General features: G+C 46.9%; 1 protein-coding gene across 5 annotated transcripts in view; it reads left to right on the forward strand.

Annotated features, from left to right (window-relative positions):
- KIAA0319L (KIAA0319 like) overlaps positions 1-16,006 on the forward strand; it is a 32,888-nt gene extending 16,882 nt beyond the window's left edge. The window contains exons 7-21 of one of the 5 annotated variants that reach the window (XR_003256674.1): positions 347-439; positions 1,114-1,246; positions 2,752-2,980; positions 4,119-4,242; positions 4,823-4,955; positions 5,132-5,280; positions 5,613-5,764; positions 5,973-6,111; positions 6,472-6,631; positions 7,646-7,788; positions 9,203-9,325; positions 9,866-9,956; positions 10,313-10,404; positions 12,428-12,694; positions 12,798-16,006. Coding sequence is in view for 3 of the 5 variants with exons in the window: in XM_026085929.1 (XP_025941714.1) it covers positions 347-439; positions 1,114-1,246; positions 2,752-2,980; positions 4,119-4,242; positions 4,823-4,955; positions 5,132-5,280; positions 5,613-5,764; positions 5,973-6,111; positions 6,472-6,631; positions 7,646-7,788; positions 9,203-9,325; positions 9,866-9,956; positions 10,313-10,404; positions 12,428-12,615 (1,949 nt within the window). In the remaining 2 variants the exon portion in view is untranslated. Of the gene's footprint in view, positions 1-346; positions 440-1,113; positions 1,247-2,751; positions 2,981-4,118; positions 4,243-4,822; positions 4,956-5,131; positions 5,281-5,612; positions 5,765-5,972; positions 6,112-6,471; positions 6,632-7,645; positions 7,789-9,188; positions 9,326-9,865; positions 9,957-10,312; positions 10,405-11,993; positions 12,162-12,427 lie in introns of those variants that run through there. The other 4 variants (XR_003256675.1, XM_026085929.1, XM_026085931.1 and 1 more) reach the window with 4 other exon arrangements.
- The last annotated feature ends 3,272 nt before the right edge of the window (positions 16,007-19,278 follow it).

Below are 19,278 nucleotides of genomic sequence, written 5' to 3' on the forward strand. Positions count from 1 at the left end.
AGATTCCTTCTGAGCATGAACATTGCGTTGTTGATAAGCAGTTCTCTGCAGTTGGTCTGATTAGTGGCTGTCTTGTGGAATTGCTGTGCCACACAGCCACGCTTTGGACTCCTCTCGTGGACTCACTGGGCTGCTGGTTGAATGACAGCAGGGATGGGGGATAGAGGGGACTGCAGGGAGAGGGAGGGGGTGCAGCGTATATCCTGCTAGCCCCCCCTCGTGCGCAAGGGCAGAGTAGTTTCCAAGAGTTGCTTGGGCAGGTTCCTTGGGTTTCAGAGGTTTCCTTGGTGCTTTGTATCATGATCTGCCTGTAGATGTCATTGTAACAGCTGGACTGTTGTTGCAGAGCCTCGGGTGAATCAGCCCCCTGTTGCCGTTGTGTCCCCGCAGTTCCAGGAGATTTCACTGCCAACCATTTCGACTGTTATTGATGGCAGCCGTGAGTACCTGCTCTGTTAAATGCAGTAGTCTAGCAGGCCTGGTTTCTATGTGTTTGGTTCTGGGCTGGCCCTTTTGGATCGAGTTTAAGAGGAAATGGCTGTGACGCTATCGAACACATTAGTGCAAAGAATCAGCTGCTTTTGAACAGGTGAGGGGAATATGAACACGGCAGCACCTCTGGCTGTTCCCTTTTGAAGGGCACTGTCCTGAGTGCCTCTCCTGAAACATGAAAAACCCTAGAGGTTGCTGCTTAGAATCAAAAAGATTTCTGGCAATCAAAATTACTGGCCTCTTGTATTAAACTTCAGGCATATCAGTTGGCTAACACAGTCTTTGCTGATCCCTGCCCTCTTTAGAGCTCTTCAGGAGTTTTCTTATATATATTCATGTTGTCTTGCCCACAACTGGGATTATTTCTTTTTAAKTATTTTTTTGGTTTCCTCCCAACACACACGCAAACCTGGGATTAAGGGTGTTTTAGAGTGTGCCTGTGAAACTGTGTAGAGGAGAGCACATAGTCTGGGTGTCTGAGAATAACAGAGATCTCCGGCCTTGGACCAAAAACGCCTTTGCCCACTAGGCACTGCAGTAAAGTGGGGCTGAACCTATGGGTTTTGTGAAGCAGCATTTTCCAACTCCTTGTATGTGCTTTTTCTTCCATAATTTAAACAGAAAGCACTGATGATGATAAAATTGTCAGTTATCATTGGGAAGAATTGAAGGGTCCTTTGCGAGAGGAAAAGGTTTCTACTGATACTGCCATATTGACGCTGACCAACCTGCTACCTGGGAATTACACATTCAGGTAGGTTCTTCCTGAAAGAGTTGATAAGTTCTTATCTCTTAAGAATAAGACAAGATTCCTGAAGTGTTAGTCTGGCTTTCAAAAAAAAAAAAAAAAAGCCTATATTTTGATTTTTTTTTTTTTTTTTTTTTTTTCCCCTCTCCCTCTCTCTTTCCTACCCTTTAGGTAGCTTTATAACTTTAGAAGAGATAAGCTATCCAGGTACTTCTTATTCTTAAGTTGTAGCACTGCTCTTAGATGATGGCAGAAGGGAAAATATGGTCTGTCAGAGCTACAAAATGTCTCTTGAAATGTCAAAACTAAAGTATTTGGCTAAAGGCTTAGGAAGAAATGCATTTTTTAAATCTACTTTCTAAATGCAATGTGTTTGTCCCAGATAACTGAATGTGGCCTAATGGTTTTCTGCAAATGTCTGGGTAATAGATATTAGCTGATATTCTAATGTTTGTTCTTGCATGTTTTTTCTTTGGTCTGCGTTTTGGTGTGGTGTCCATGTTCACTGCAGCAACAGGTCTATTTTAAATAAAATTGACTTGAGTACCTATGACTGAACATTTGTTTTTGTCTTAGGCAGTTGGTATATGAACTAGTCAGACTACTGTTCATATCTAAATTTAGCAAAAAACAGTTCTATTTTGTGGTATTAGCCTACCTGAGGAGGGATACTGTCTCCAGGCTGTAGGTTAGCAATGTCTGGCCCTTGGAACGAACTTTTATTTCATATTGCTGGTGAGACCACTGCATTTCTGATACAGTAGATGCATGAAGTTAACAGAATACAGTCTTAACTTTCTCCTTCACTGCTGCTTGTAGAACAAGCAAGCATTTTTTCACTATTTGTCACTACATGGGAAAAAATTTTTTACTTTTGGGCATAGGTTTTGGTAATAAGGGGTCAGAAAGAGGGTTTGGTGCTTAGAGTATATGATCTTCTCATCTGTATTTTAATTCTCTGCTTTCATGCTCTGGTACTGATAGCAAGATCAGGTGCTTAAAAGCAAAGCAGGTTTTTTAGACTCTATCATTATGAAGCTTCCATGCAAGAACTAGAATATAGTAAGTCAGTTGTTTGGCTGTGATGTTATGCAGTGTCCATGTTAACAGACATCTTTTGGGAGGCAGTGTTGTACTTGAAGTCTTTTCCATCACAACTGTGTGCAGTGTGAAAGCAGATGATCTTTCACTAGCATGTTTTTATCTCTGAACTAGGTGGTAAGCTTCAAGTCAGAGATGGGCGTGACTTCTGAATTTCTTACATTGCCCTGAGGCTGGTAATTAGGCATGGAGGGTGGTTGTGTTCTGCTATTCAGAAAAAGCACAGTTGCTTCAAACCATGTTTTTTCACTCCTGCAAAAAACAACCTGCTGTCCTGTCCTTAAATGTATCTTAAGGTTTCTAACTCTTCTCTTGCATGTCAGTTAACTCCAGACAGCTCCACCCTCTTTGTTTTGTATTCCACTCTGGTCATCATGTTTTTTTCACTGTTAGCACTTTTTTGTCTTCAGTCTAACAGTAGTGGACTCAGATGGTGCCAGCAACTCCACCACTGCAAGCTTGACTGTGAACAAAGCAGTGGATTATCCTCCAGTGGCAAATGCAGGCCCAAACCAGGTGATCACCCTGCCTCAGAACTCCATCACCCTCTATGGGAACCAGAGCACCGATGATCACAGCATTGTCAGCTATGAGTGGCTGCTCAGTCCTAACAGCAAAGGAAAGGTGATGGAGATGCAGGTCAGTAGAAGTCTCCTGTGCTCATCCTGTATTACTCATTAACTGTCTTATTTCTATAATCAAACCATTTTAAATTGCTATTAGCAAATGTTTCTTATAATCCTACAAAGCAAGCATGTGTTGATTAAATATATACTTAAAACTAAGTACGTGTGAAGTTAGTATTGGTTTAATGACTGAGCTGACACACCAGTCTAGCCATAGGTTTTCACTGGCGTCCTGTCTCCATTCTTGAGCAATGTAGTTTTAAATGCTGATTGTGAATAGAAGATTGAGAGACAGAATCTTGATGGCTTTGAAGATTGATGTCCTTTACAGCAGGTCTCAGCACAACTTGATCACACCAATGTGTCTCTCTTTAACCTATGTGACCGCAAGGGAAGCGTGTTCTGTACGGTTTGTGCATTTGCTGCCTTCTCAGAATGTCAGTGATAGGTGAATCAATGCAGCTATAGGATGCTTAAGTGCTATCAACAGGAGTGGAGCCAGACTGTATCGTATTTTAGCTGACTATCAGTCAGGATTGCATTCAGATTCGCAGCATGACCCAGTCAGGTAAGTCTTGTAACAGGTCATGCATTTCCTAAGCTAGGTGGGCACAATGGACCGGATCTTTTGAGCTGAACCTTGGAGTCTGACTTTTGCTGATACTAACCAGATGCACCTCAGTCCTAAGCAGTATAAAGCAGGAACTTGACTTTGTGCCACCTTTTTCTTTCTTTTTTTTTTTTTCCTTTTTTTGGGGGGGGGTTGGGGGGGGAGAGACTGTTATTACTACAGTAACATTTATGGAATAAGAAAGTCGATGGATCAGGTTCACAATGTGTGTTTGTAGAGTTCCCCAGAGATGTCACTTGGATTGATAACTATTGAATCTCAAAAGGTCTGCACACCTATGTGACATTGCTCTTGTTATCTCACAACACTGTCCTTGTTGTGTGTACAAATTTGGCTGTGTACAAATTTGCCCTTGCATGCTTCTTTTCTCTTAAGCAGCACAGATTTCTGAGCCCATAACAGGAGCTAATAATAAGCCCCTAGAATCTGCTGATAATAGCTGGTTTAGAAGCAGAGTTCTTCAGATCTGTCATCATCAGTGTAAAGAATCTTCTTAATATGTGAATATGTTTTCTCAAAGGGGGTGAGGACACCAGTCTTACAGCTCTCTGCAATGCAAGAAGGTGATTACACTTACCAGTTAATAGTGACGGATTCTGCTGGGCACCAGTCTACTGCAGAGGTCACTGTTATAGTCCAGCCAGGTAAGCTGCCCTTTGAGAGAACCGTTTTGGTAAGTTAACAGAGATAGCAATGAAGGCTGCTTTTGCCACCTCCGTGCCAGTGTTTAGAGGTGAGCATCCTTCTGACAGCATGCTCTAAATCCTGTAATAGTTGTGTGTTGCTTTCAGCAAAGCTACTCTAATTCAGGACCTTTCTGGGCCTGGTATATTGCTGATAAACTGACAAAAGAAAGATTCTAAAATATTGCCTTAGTAGGTTGTTCTCTTACTAACTAGACTGTATTGTATATAACAATATTCAGCCATAATGGCCAGGTTGTATTTACTGGGAGCTGTCTCTGCCCATAGTGCTAGGTCCTGGAACAGGAGCAGGAAAAGTGAGAGCAAAAATCAAGACTCCTTAGTTTCATTCTTTATTGCAGATGTATGAATGAGGCTCTGGACTGAACTCTTAACTGCTTTTTACCTCACTTTCTCTGAGTACAAGGTCAAGATAGTAGTCAAGAAATAGACTAGAGAACGTGGAAAAACTTCTTAATGCTGGGGGAGTAAGCTCCACCTTTATGGCACATGTATGAAAAATACTGCAATCCTTTTTCAGAGAACAATAAGCCCCCAAAGGCAGATGCTGGTCCAGATAAAGAATTAACTCTTCCTGTGGACAGCACCACTCTAGATGGCAGCAAGAGCTCAGATGACCAGAAAATAGTCTCCTTTCTCTGGGAAAAAACACGGTGGGTATCATCTTCCAGGCTGTTCTTGTGCAAGAATTGGGATCTTGCTCTTTGTTCTGGACAGTATAGCTGCCTGCTTGCTTCCCCATAAACTATGCTAGAGCCTCCTGTTTGGTGTTAGGCAAGCTCCAGTGATTGATGTAAGGTTTAAACTGATCCTCTTGTACTTTGGTTAGGGGCCCAGATGGTGTCAAGCTGGAGAATGCCAACAGCAGTGTTGCCACCGTAACAGGCCTTCAGGTTGGAACATATGAATTTACTCTGACGGTTAAAGATGAGAGGAACTTGCAGAGCCAAAGCTCAGTCAACGTTATTGTCAAAGAAGGTATGTCCAGCCGTGCTCAAAACTGCCTGCAATGTCACATGAGACCCAAGCATCTCTCTGAGCAGATCAGCAAAACCTGTGTTCAGAGTCAACATAAGAGTAAGGAACATGTGAAAAATAAGGTGGAGAGCGCTGAAATGGCCTTCTCTAAGCCAGGGGTTTGCACTTATCTGGAGGAACAGTATCTTTAGCTGAATCCCACAGTACTTAATTTCCTTTCTCTTTCCCAGGATTAGATAGAGATTTGTGCATTACAGTAGAAAACTAGTACAGTAGTTCTTCCTTGGGCATTAACAGATTTTTCTCCAACTCATTTCTTTCTGTTTGGTTAGAGATAAACAAGCCACCAGTTGCAAAGATTGCTGGAAATGTTGTCATCACCCTGCCCACAAACACAGCTGAATTGGATGGATCAAAATCCTCTGATGATAAGGGAATAATCAGCTACTTGTGGACCCGGGATGAGGGGAGTCCTGCAGCTGGGGTGAGGTTTTTATTTTTTAAATGGGAGTCTGCAATGCTGCAGCACTATGAAAGAGTCAGTGAGAAGTAGCTTTGACAGATAGCTCCTGAGGCAATGTGAAGCTGATCATTTCACCTGTTACTCTTTTAGCGATATCTTTAAATATGATGACAATGTCATTCTAGTTTGATCCTTTGTTTCCTGATATTTATTTTGCTCTACCTCCCAGGAAGTCTTAAACAATTCAGACCATCATCCCATCCTTCTCCTCTCCAATCTGGTGGAAGGGACCTACACATTCCATCTCAGAGTAACAGATGCTAAAGGGGAGAGTGATGTGGAAAGGACCACAGTGGAAGTCAAACCTGGTGAGTATATTTGTTCATTGTACTTTACCATGTTTGTCTACAGTGCATTAGGAAGCCCTCTGTTTTTCTGGATGTACTGTGTACTGTGATAATGTGTGTACTCTAGGTCCAGCTTGGGAGTGTAAATGGTCAAAACCTTTGGGGAAATGGTTGTAGCTTCATAGAATTCTTGGGGGCTAAGTCTCACTGCTTGCAGTTACCTGTAAAGATCATAGACCTGTATCTCCTATTACAGTGAGATGCTGTACTTTTTTGTTCAAAGAAGAAACTTTTGGGAAAGATAGTAGAAGCCTGACTCGTACCAACACTGTCAAATAGAAGTTCTAAAGATCTGTGTTATCTCATCTGTGTTCTCCCTAGATCCTAGAAAAAATAACCTCGTGGAGATAATTCTGGATGTTAATGTCAGCCAGCTAACTGAGAGGCAGAAGGGTATGTTCATCCGGCAAATAGGCGTTCTGCTGGGGGTCCTCGACTCGGACATTACTGTACAAAAGATCCAGCCATACACTGAACAAAGGTAAGGTGTGTATGCRAGCGAGTGTGCATGGAGGGGAATTGCTTGAGAGTATAGTGAATAAAGGATCATTTTCTGTTGGGAAGCAGAGTGGATAGTGTCACTTARCTCCAAATACAATAAGCAGCATGTCATGCAAGGGATGGTTTGGACCAGCAGGGTTCTGCCCATGCTGCTTTGGCATGAAAGTACCTGGTCAAGTTCAGTTTTCCACCTCTGCATAAACGGCTACGTGCCTGTCTAGTCTGGAAAGTTCACTGTTCTAGAAAATACTTCACTGACTAGTTCTGTAGTGTTGTCACAGCAAGAACTACACTTACCTCAATATTGACAGCAGCCAGTTGTTACTGTAGAAGCATTTGAGGATGCCTGAACATGAATGTGGGTGGTTTGGGAACTAACTTTTCAAGGACAGAGTGGAAATCTGTTGAAATAAATGCAATGCACTTAATTTCTACTAAAGGTGGAGCTGTTTAAAGTACATGAAGCACTGAAAAAGATTTAAGTGACTTGCTTGAAGTCATGTAGCAAGTCAGCAATAAATCTGCAATTAGACTTGAGACTTTCCTGGCTTCAGTAATATATTGATTCCTTTGTGTCCACGTTGCCTGCTGTAACAGTAAAATCAGAATTCATTGTCCGTGGCAAAGTTAGAGTTCGGAACAGAAGAGCCAGCGCTTCTTGTTTTAATATTGCCTTTCCATCTCTGCCATAACCAGGCTAGTTGCCACTGTTCTTCCACTGAGTGAGGCAAGTAAGAGGTTCTTGTAATACTTTAGCTGTTGCAGCCAAAATATATGTTTATCAGGTGCCCTAAAGGGTTTTCTACTGTATGACCAGGTCTATACCATTATTGCTTTCAAGACGCAGCTGGCTTTGATATTTTCATAAGCCTGGGCTTCAGATAAATTTGGGATTCTGAATCAGTCCCTCTGTAATGGCAGATGGGGGGAAATGGCTCTCTGCCTGATGTTTGGAAAAGCAGCAGATACAATAATTTTTATGTTTGACTTCCAGCACGAAGATGGTCTTTTTTGTAAAGAACCAGCCTCCCCATCAGATATTCAAAGGACGYGAGGTAGCGTGGACACTCAAAAATGAACTCCGGAAACAACAGTCAGACTTTCTCATTTTTCGGGCATTAGAAATTAACACAGTCAGTAAGTAAGAGCTACTGTGGTGTGGGCTAACATCTGCTCCCCTTTCCCCAGATGCTTGCGAGAGTAAGGGCCTTCATGTCTGCTGGGAACTGCCCCCTGCCCCAGGCTAATAGCTTTCTTATGTTAGTAAATGGGAAACAGAAAAATAAGTCCATTAGACTGTAAATTAACCAATCAGTTAATTACCAATTGATTATGGCTATCCGCTCTTCAGCTTCTCTTTTGCATAGTCATAAATGGTTGCTTGTAATGTTGCTGGGAAAATAAGAGAATTCACAAAATCAAAAACAGATTGATGCTTATGAAACTAAAATATAGTTTTAATGGAATACAGCCAATAAAATGAGTGTCATACTGCAAACAATAAAATTACAGATCTTGGTAGCTGTGAACATACTCATATCCTCTTCAGCACACACAGCGGTCTGAAAAAAATGTTTCCTCTCTATGAAATTTTTACAAGTTCATATTAGCACTGTTTTCCTTTTATGAGCTCAAGCCTGTGAGGATCTTGTGCTGATCAATTAGTTACAGTAAACTAGAATTTTGGGAAGTAATTGTTTTCATGATCTCCTGATCTTAACGATTTTGTGCCTTTATTCCTTCAAAAGCTAGTCTTCAGTTCTGTTTTCATGCCCTGATTCATGGACACTTTAAAGGATCTGTTTTTCTTGTGGTCTGTCTCACAGATTGAGTTTGAATTTGAGAGTCAAAACCTTATCAAACGCATATACTTAACAAATATACCAATTCCATGACTTTGATATCAAAATCATGATTTATTAGGCAAAATTTTCTTATGTTGTATCTGTTATGTTGCTAGTGAAGCAGGGCTTTTCTGATTTTGCATGAGGCCTAGACACTTATATTTGCACTTCTTGCTACTTGTAATTATAGTTAAGCTAAGATGATGAACTACAGAGTGACTAGATTCAAGTTAGAGCTTACTGGGATTGGCCATCTTGAACTCCTACTTTTAAACTATACTGTCTAGTTTTGGTGTAACTTTTGTTTTGTACTATTCAGGTTCTAAGCAACTTTGCCCAACAGTGCTCTGTTCTTTTTGTACTTCTTTGGCACCCTGGAAAGATCAGTTAAGCAGCCAAACAGTTTCTATATTTCATATGTAGTCAAATTTAGACAGCAAAGGGAAGATGATTTGGCCAAGACTGCCCCACCTCCTGTTCTAGCTTCATGTGAGGCACAAACTCATGGTTTATCTCCTGTCTTGTCTTTTGGCTTTTTTCTCAAGTCTTCCAGAATGTGGAGTGGAAGCTACAAGTCGCATTGTTTTGCCCACAGGCAGCCCCAGTCCTCTTAGTGGGAGCTAGAATACATGCCAGATTATTTAATAAGTCTTGGTTTAACCTTGCACATAAGTCATTCAGTTCACCTTGCTGGTTTTGGTCCCTAGCATGTCAGCTGAACTGCTCTGAGCATGGACGCTGTGACTCCTTCACCAAGCGTTGCATCTGTGACCCGTTTTGGATGGAGAACTTCATCAAGGTGCAGATGGGGGATGGCGAAAGTAACTGTGGTACGTGCAGTCTTCCTGGGATTGTTCATCTTTTGGAAGCAAACAGTGTTTGAACCCCAGGGTAGGCTGAATAACAGTACCTGCTTTCTTCCAGTATCTCTGACATCATGTTCAGATAAGGAGATAGTCCCAGTCTTGATCTCACTAACTGTACCTCTTTGGCAGGCAATATTTGGTAGAGAAGTGACTCTTCAGAACCTCTTGAGTTGAGTCCATTCCTAGTGTATAAATTGAACCCCTTTTCTGTTGTGCCCCTACAGAGGTTATCTTGCTACAGAAAAGCAAATTTTGTAAATCAACACACATTGACAAAAATGCCCTAAGGCAAAGAGGCATATACAGGAAATCTGAACACTGGGTCTCAGACCTCTGGCTTCCCTAGGTGAGTGGCTGGTACTGTCAGTGATGGATGGTAGGCTCTATAATTCAGCAAAGGGTCAGGCCTTTCTTTCTCTTTCTCAAGAATAGTCATCTAAAGTCCACACCGTCAACTGTATGAGGTACCAAAATGTCTTTATCTCTGGGGTGTTTTGCTTTCAGAATGGAGTGTGCTGTATGTGATCATTGCATCTTTCGTCATTGTGGTTGCCTTTGGAATCTTATCCTGGATGGTGATCTGCTGTTGTAAGAGGTGGGACTGAGCCCATAACCCGCACTGTACCAGTGCTTCAGAACCAGGGGCTGTATTAGGAGGTGGAAGAGATTCAAGCCCATAGTCTCAGCAGGTCATCTGCTTAGTCCTGTGATGTTAGTTTTTGTCCCTTGATGTTTCAAGTGAAACAATAAGGTCCTAGGACTCTGGGTTCAGTTCAGAAGCAAGATTTGCCTATAAATGTGCAACTAAAGCAATATTTTTTTAGTGTATTGCTTTCTGATATGAACATAATCTGAAATAAGCAAGTAATACTGTAGCTTTTAAGATCAGAGCCTTTTCTTCTGGCTTGTTCAGAAATGGCCTGCCTCTTAATTCCTCTTCTTCCCCTTTAGACGAAAAGGAAAATCCAAAAGAAAAAGCAAATACAAGATTTTGGATGCAACGGATCAAGAGAGCCTGGAGTTAAAACCAAATCCCAAAGCAGGTAAAATGTGAGAAGAGCTCAGCATTTCCAGAATGCTGACTAAGAACACTCCTCCTCGGTGGACTTAAAATCACGCAGTGAAACAAACTTAATGTTAGGCACTGACAGATAAGTCTCAGAAGATCTAAGAGCTTGTTTCAAATCTGTAGGCAAAGCATTTAGTCAAGTTACCTAACTCTGGCTTAGAAATCAAGGCTGAAACTGTCTTAGTCCTGATGTCTCCACTTTCTATCATAGAGGTAGTATGTGGATACATGCAAACTGTTCACCGATCCAAAAGGTCCAAAAATTGGTATCAACTAACTTCTCTTGCTCTAGAGTTTGCCACCAAGTTCTGCTACTCTGGTTTAATCAGTTTGCTTCTTGCTGATGTGCAATTTCTTGGCTATGCTCTAGAGCTAAGCATGGATTCAGTGTCACTAAGCATTTCATTAAACTGATTAACTTTGGCTGATAAAACAAAGGACACCAAGCAGCATGAAAATTGAGGCCTGGAGACAGTGGTCTTTATTTCTTCCCCCAAACTTTCCCACCCAAAATGACTTACTGATAAATATATCCATTCTTGTCCTTGTGGGCATCAGGCTCTTAAAGTTTCTCGTTCTGGCTCATCCTTTACTCTTTCTAGGAAGCAGATGCTTATCTTAAGGGAGGGACCCATGAAGTCCTCAGTACTCCATGTGGTTATGGGCCCATTTACCTGCTCCAGAAAGGCCATCTTCAGTGTTCTTAGCCAGCATTTGCCTGTCTGCATTGCTGTCCTAAAGAGTGCTTGTCAGGTGCTTTGCAAAGGCTGCTGAGTTTTTTCCCACCGGAGGGTTTTTGTTGTGATTGTATCCGATACCTGAACCCTGAGCCTTTGTCACCTGTTGACTGACCAAGAAAAGAGGGAAAAGTGGGAAAGTGTGTGCAGAACACAGCCCCACGAAATGCTGTGTAGCATTTCAGCTGTTGAAATAGTCATTTCAAATAAGAATATTTGTCCTGTTTGTATTAAGAGGAAGGGCTATTTTAACAGTGCACGGAAAGTAGTCTCTAATCCTTGTTTGCTAGTGGAAAATAATTGCTCATCCTAGTTTTATCCCATTTAATGGTGTTCCAGCAAAGTGAGCAGTGCCTAAGGACAGCATTGGAGGGCATTGCAGCGACAGAGCTGATCAGATCATTCCTCTGAAAATCAGGCATCCCAACTGCACAAATTCAGATACCCTTGAAGAAAAGCGGGTGCTTTTTCCTTCCTTAGCACCCAACTCTGCTTTAATCCGACCATCTGTCTGCTCACACAGAAGAGTCCCACTGTTAAATAAAGGGCTCGTTGTTCTGCAGTCTGTAGCAAATGTGCCTCAACCATTTGCTCTCTTGGTAACTAAACTCGTCTTGCTTCTTCCGAGGCTGGCTGCTGACTAAAGTCTTTCCCTGCTAGATATGTCCAGGGAGCATTCTGCTAGCAGAGGAAATGTTGCATTTCTCCATTAAGGAAAAGCTAAATTTAAATATTTTCTCTGCTGACAGTATCAGTAAATGTCTCTCTCCTGTCCTTGTGCATTAATCTAAATTCAGCCCATTAATTTATCTCTCTTCCCTTGCAGGCAAGAGAAGCAGAGATGAGTAGGGAGGATAGTAAGAACGCAGTGATCTTCTCTCACACACCTGCATATTCTCTTTACTACAGCTTGTCGCCCTCAGAGCTTTCTAAACAATGCCCCCGAGCAAAGTCAGGGAGACAAAGATCCTACATATTCTCACAGCCCCTTTTGGTAATGTAATTTGTTTCCCTACCTGTGTGTTGTGCTTTGCAATATCTCAAAATGTCTGTGTGACCTCTGTCATGCCAAGTTACCTTAAACAGGATCACTTTGCCTTCAACATTTGAAGGAATAAGTGATAGATCCAGGAAAGTCTATTGATTAGACTGCCACTTTGACATGTTAAAAGAATGAGACTTAAAGGAGGAGTGAAATAAGGTGTGTTTGGTGACCAGTATTAAAAGTATTTTTAACATGGGAATCTCTCTTCTTCCAAGGTGGCAGACAGAAAGCCCAGATCCTCAACACTAGCCTGATGCACTCAGAGTCTGAACTGGACAGTGATGAAGCCATCTTCACATGGCCTGACCGGGAAAAAGGGAAACTGCTCCGCAGCCAGAACGGCTCTTTGCGCAATGGACAAGTGACGCTCAAACCCAAGAACCAGAGGGAGGAAATCCTATAGCTTCTCCCAGGTGGCCTTTTGCTGGAGCTCTATGGCAGAGAAGGCTGCTCCCATCCCTATTCTCTAAGGGCCTCTGGAGGTCAGTTTGATTAGGACTGTGCTGCTAACTTGTTTCACAGCAAATAACTTTGTGGATTTCTTTTCATTGTTAAAACTGGTTTTACTTGAATTTGAACATCAAGGGAAATCAAAGGGAGGAGAAGGCAACTGTGAACCAGACTATTCGTCAGGAAAAGAACAGAGCTGGCATCTGGGATGCAGCGGGATAGAACCACTTGGAGCAACTGTGAATGTGCAGGACACTCCTAGCCCACCTCAGACTGCAGCAGAGGAAAACACCCAGGGACTTCCAGGTCATTTGCCTTGGGAGCTCCTTGGAGAAGGAAGGTCAAGGCTGTGCTTTGAGTTGTGCTCTGAGCTCCCTTCTGGCTCCAGTAGCCTTGCAAAGGCTACTCTTGCTGTAGAACAACTCTTCTTTTACTCCCACCTTCCCTAATCATTTAAGCACTATTTTAATTTAAACTTGTCCTTTCACATGCACTGGCTGCTTTTGGAGTGTAGAGGAGGGGGAATCTAAACTCTCTGGTCACGCTCCATCAACTTGCAGTTGGGAGAGGTTTTTGTAGCTGTTCTAAATTACTGTCAGGCTTTTCTCGGGAGAGTTGATGACACAGTGCCTGTTCAAATGTGGAAAACTGACCTGTCTGTGCTAATTTGCTAGGCTAGGAGACCTTCTCCTGCAGCAAGCTCTCCTGTTGGGTACCAGAGCCAGGGAGGGGACACCCACCTTTGGTACCTGCATCTGATGGCTGGCTTAATTCCAAAGCTGTGAGATGTTGTTCAGTGGCCCCAGCAGTCTCCGTAGGTCCCCAAGCCCTCCATGAATCTGGATGTTACCAGCTGTATCCTGATTATGAAATGCCCTAGACTTTTTCTTAAAACTTGCACAACCCAGGCCGACAGGGGTTGATATCTTCAATTCCCAACTGTTGGCTGTTTCCCCCTGGCTGGTGTAAGCTGAATAACCCTGTGTGCTCCTAGCAGTGAGAAGTGAACATTAATGCCCTTTAGCCAGTGGAAAGGGGAACTCTCAGTACCTGCGGGCATCACCTGGTGAGTGCCAGCTAGTGGCAGTGTGGTGATGTTTTCCTGCTGCTTGGACTCTGGGAAAGGCCTTTCTAGGAATCAGGTGTGTGGTGGTCCTTTCCTGTACCTGCTTCTTTATCTCACTGTGCTGCTTTCATGAGCTGCACCCCTGTCCTTGGCCAGCAATCAGCCTCTCACCGGCATGAAGGATGCCACTGCTCCTCCAGGGATGGGTGGGCAGTTTATTGCCTTTCTTTGTGTTAATTTATTAAAACTGGAAACCTGTTTCATTGGCTTTTTGGGGGTATGAAAGCCAAAAGGCTTTAACTTCCTTGGTTGTACTTATATTGCTGCACTACTGATTTGTGTTGAGCTAGATGAAGATTAAACACTATTGAAAGTGAGGGAACGTTCCCTCACTGAATGTAGTTGTGGCTGCTGCTAACTTTATTTTTCCGGGCAATCAGCTGTCTTCCTCCGGCACCAGCGCTGCAGTCTGTGTCATTCTCGGCAAGTACCAGAGCGCTAGTCCTGCGCCCCATCGACTCCGCCAGGCCCGGGGCGCTGCGGCACGGCGCAGGCCGCCCTCCGGCTCGTGCGCAGCTGGTGCCCTGAGCCAGCTTCCCCGGTCGGGGCTGCTCCTTCCTCACTCGTTCTTTCTCACAAGCGATCCTTCCTTCCCCCAAGCCTGCCCTGGACCACACACAGGGGTGGCGTGACACCAGGATGCTTCGGTTACCATGCCTTAAAGGGGCACAGTCAAGTGTTTGTCTGAAGCTATTGTTGAAGTTGTGCTGATGGCCACACACTTAACTCTTGAGTGACTCCACCCTCTGATGCATTTCCCTTCATTTGGATGCGAGATTAGCGAACTAAAAGAAAATGAGATTTTGAAGCTGCAGGGATTAACCAGATCTGGTCCTGGGACTGTGCCTGACACTATTTTATGCTGTTAGAGGAGCAATGTTGTGCTCTTTAGCTGTTCCTTGTTCTTGGGGCATATGCTTTTTGAGCCTTTTGCTCCTGTCCGTCCTGGGGAAGTCCTCTGCAGTAAATTAGGGTTGTTTGCAGTGGTTGAGCCATCAGGCATTCTTTACTGCAGAGATCAGTACCCTCGCAGGAGACGCATAGCGCTTTTAAGCTAGCCCTGGCTTCCTATTATGGAAGAGGGAAGAATTAAAATCTGTGCAGCTATTATGTGACAGCACCTTTGCTTAGCCGAGGCTATTTTCTTCCTCCTTATATTTCACTGTGGGAAACAAACATTTACATTGAAGTGCTTTAGTCAGCCGACAGCAGCAGGGTCGGCAGAAGCGGTGTTTCCTGCCTCTGGGTGAAAGCTTGATTTTGCAGTAGGCTGTGGCATTCCCTGCGCTCCGTGCCGAGCAGCTCGGTTAGGACGGCTTCCTCGCTCCTTAGTCATTTGTCATCCCATAGTGCAGGTTTGTGACAGAGCATAGCGCAAGCCTCCCCGGTAGAGGTCTGGTTTCCCATTAGTATTCCCTCGCTGTGCAGCTTCTCCGCATGGAGCTGCCACCCTCCCCGGAGCCCTCTTCTGCACTTGGCTGTTAACCCTTGGTGCCTCTGAGCTGTCACCTGCCCGGGGGCTGCAAAGGAAGAGGTGCACACGGCATCCGCGCTGCACACTGACGAGAGTCAGGGTGTAAGGGAACGCGAGGCTGAAGGGCAAGAGGATGCCCTCGCGAGCCAACGGCAGTAACTTCTGGCCCGGCAGAGGAACCTCCTGACGCTGGCGACGGGGGCAGGTTTCTGTTTTAGCATGCTMTTAATGCAGACCTTCTGCCAAGGTGTGTGCGTGCAGAACAAATGCATTATTTTAAAATCGTTTACCCCCCTCTCCTCCTCCCCCTTAGCATCGCTGCTATCATTGCTCATTTGTTACCCAAGTACCATGAGCCTAGTCTGACCTTGCGATGGGAAGGTTTCTGCATTGCTATGCATTATGTTTGCACAATTAGAGACACTGGCTACAAGTTACCCATGGGTGGAAGTTAAGAGCTGAGGCATCTGTTAGATGAACCATCGGCTTAACTTGACTTTGTTTTCTTCTTTAACATAAATGTACTCCAAACACTTGTTAACGTGTTGAGGGCAATTGTCATGATCTAGTTTTAAAATAGTTTGCTCTTAAATCTTTTCTTCATTCTTCTGTGTACCGGGGGGCTGCCCAGCCTGTCTGAGCTTTGGTTTAACAATGTTTGTTGATTGCAGTGTTACTTGGATCAAGACTAAAAGTAATTTTTTTTTAAACAAAATGTTTCTTGCAAATAAACAGGGAAGATGTTTTGCTGCTGCTTAGCTTGCTTCTTTCTCCAGTTTCAGCTGTGGGCTGGATCCCAATAAGAGCACTGTGCTCTTATAAAGAATTGGAAGTCCTTCCTCATTCCTCCTCCCCATCGCCAGGCAGCAGGCGCTCGGTAGGCACCGTTGCACAGGGCTTGCTTTGCTCCAGCCGCTGCAGCGCCCTGTGGGGCACTACTACCATAACCAGCTCACGGGGCAGCCGAGCGCTGGCTTGACGGGCAGCCAAGGCTGCCGCTCGCTTAGCGGCTCAGCGCAGCGACTGCTGCGTGTTGGTGGCTCTGCCTTTGCGCGGGGGGGCAGTAGGGAAGGTCACAGATGCCGAGTCTCGTACGATGAACTGTGCACTTGTATTTTGACCTGTGGTTTTGTTTAGCTGCCTCTGTGTTAGCACAACTACAATTTGCTTCTGACACGATCTTTCTAGTTGCTACTCGATGTCAGGTTGCAGCCTGGCAGTCGTTGGCACTAAGCCCCCAGCTGCTCTTGCTCCGCCAGGTTGAGGAGCTCGGTTGCGCCTGCTCTCCTGCCRCGCCGCTAAAGGCCATCGGTGATTTCCTTGAGGTCGTCCAGCCCTAGCAGCAGAGCCAAAGCTTTGACACCCAGCTGCGTGCTGCAGCGGCAGGCGCAGCCGGAGGCGCAGGGGTGCTGGGGGCTGGGGGGCAGGCTGCTGTTTTGGGCTGGCGTTTCAGCCTGGCCACGGGTGCAGGTTCCAGCCTGTCTGCTGAGGGCCGTTCCCCGAAGCAGACACACGTGTGGACTGTTGATCTCACTGGAAGGTGAACGAGCAGAAGCTTCAGGGCTCGAGCTGCACCCTTGTCTGGCGTACATGTACCTCCTCAGGAAGCAGAGGAGCATTTATTAATTGGCGGAGTCCTTGGAGGAGCTGAACAAGGCTGCCCTGCTGTCACTCTACCTGGCTGCTGCAGCGAGCGTGCTTCAGCACCGCTGCAGCCAGAAGGGGCCCGACAGCAGCGTGGGACGAGGATGCTTCAAAGAACAGAGGAAATTCACCTTCGGCACTGCCCTTCTGTCCATGTGCGCCTCGCGTGGTCGATAGGTTGTACTGGAGCCCTTGGAGTTCGATGTCACCTACGGAAACGAGAAGCCGAGAGTCTGCTGGGCTCCCCAGACCCCGTGGGTCTGACCACAAGGTCAGTCATTTGACAGGCATCGAACGACTCCAAACCCTGTAGCGCCGCCTTCGCCTGGCGTYAGCCAGGCACCGAAGCAGCCCTGTGCAGCAGTCGCAGAATCAAAAGCAGAGAAGCCTCGCGCTTCTCCGGGYGCCGTCCAGCGGTGCAGTCGTGCCCTCTGTTTTGGGTCACCCAGCTCTGCTATTTTTATTTCCTGGTAACTCCCTGTGCCTGCGCGAAGCTCCCCCGAGGGCTGCCCTTGTGCCGCTGCCCCAGCCGGGTGTCCGTCCTGCCTGCGGGTCCCCGTCCTGCCTGCTCGGCGTCACTGGGCTTTTTCTGCCTCCCTGCAGCCGTGTGGCAGGAYGCCCAGCGCTGATGGGGCGCCTGGGGGCGAGGAAAAGCCGCCTCCCGTAGCCGGGGGCTCCTCAGGGCTTCACTGCTTGTGGGGAAAGCCTGTCCCCCCCCCCCCGGGGTGGCGGGGTGTGTGTGGGGGGGGGGGTTGCCAGGGTTTCTCACGGTCCCAAGGGCAGAGAGCGGCCGCTGCCTCTGATCTGCCCCAGCGTCCAGGTGGGCGAACGGCTGCCGCGCTGGGGGAGGGCTGGTGCCGAGCGGCAGCGCTCGGAGGAGCGACTTTTGGCAGGAGGGATCCCCCGAGCGTGTCCCGTCCCGAGGAAGGGGCTTCGCTCCGTTCCGGCGTTGTTTCCTGGAGTCTCAGTACGACCCCAGCCGAAGCAGCAGCTTTCGGGACTCTGCCCAGCCGCRGGGGCAGGTCGGGCCGATAACAAGAGGGGAACTCAGTAGAGCTGAAAATACCAACCAGAGCTTTCCCAGCTCCGACTGTCCCTCCCTAAACAGCTCCCTACTCTGGAGAGAGTAAAAAAACAAAAGAAAAACAAGGAACCCCCAAACAAACACAAACTCCCCTCTTTGCAGGGCTATGGACCTTTTTTTTTTTAACTCTCTGCACATACTCTCACCCCCCTGTTTGTGCTGCCCCTGTTACAAGCATGTGAATTTGGCACTGCTTCTCGATGCTGTTTGTCATGAGGATTCCCCGAACAGCTACGGCTTCGCCTCTCCCAGCCGGGCTCCCCCCGGCCTCRGCAGCGGGGCACAAGCGGCCAGGCCGTAGGTGCAGTAACGCCAAAACCTCGTCCAAGGGTTTAACGCGCAAGTGAGAAAGCGCATCCCGGTGTATCGAGGGAGGGGTCTGGGCCGCCCTCCCTGCTCCCCCCCCGCCTGGCCGAGGGACCCGTGGGAGCTGCGGGGCAGAGCGGGGCACCAGCGCTGGCGCGTTCGCAGGGGTTTGCACCGGGCACGGCGGGAGGAGCGACCCGGCCTCGTCCCTCGGCAGCACTCTGACCCTCCCTGCTGCGGGCGCGGGGGGTTAATTTTAGGGTGTCTTTCAGCGTGCGTTTTGGGGTGAGCACAGCCGGGTTAGGACAGGGGTTTCGCAGCATGTCGCTGCTGCACGTGCAGCCTGCCCCCTCCCAGCGCTCATCCCGCTGCGGCCGCCGGGCGAGTTTGTGGCACCCAGAGAGCCCGTTCTGGAGCCTGGGCGGCGAGGACGGCCGCGAAGCCCCGGCTGCCACATGCCCGGCCCGTGGGGTCCCTAAGGGATGTGTGCCGCGGCGTGGGGCCTCGGTGGGCACCGTGACCCACCGTCCGTCCGTCCATCCGTGCGTCCGCGCAGGGCCCCGCGCGCCGAGTGAGTCCGTCTTTCCATTGTTCAAACAATCCCTTTTCCACACGCGGTGCCAAAGCCTCCCCGCTCGCTCCCGCACGCGCCAGTATATTTAGCCGCCTCCGAGCCTCTACCTTTCCTTATATAGGAGAGGCCAAACGAATTTCGCACTCTCATTATTAATAGCCTGCGAGGAGCTCTTAGGAGGCTGCCAAAAATAGCAGGCAAACAGAGCGCACCCGGGGCGGGGAGGGCGCCGTGGCAGCCCGGGCACCGCCGGAGGAGGGACGCGGCGCTGCTTTTCCCACTTTTCCCCTCGGGAACCAGGGCTCGGTGTCTCCCGTGGCCTCGCCCCGGCGGGTCGCGGGCGGCCGCCGCGCAGAGGCGGGGGCAGCCGGGACCCGGCGGCGGCCGGGGAAGCCCGGGGATGCCCGC

This window comes from Apteryx rowi, unplaced genomic scaffold (genome assembly GCF_003343035.1).
Source record: "Apteryx rowi isolate R43461 unplaced genomic scaffold, aptRow1 scaffold_68, whole genome shotgun sequence".
In the NCBI taxonomy this organism is placed as follows: Eukaryota; Metazoa; Chordata; class Aves; order Apterygiformes; family Apterygidae; genus Apteryx; species Apteryx rowi.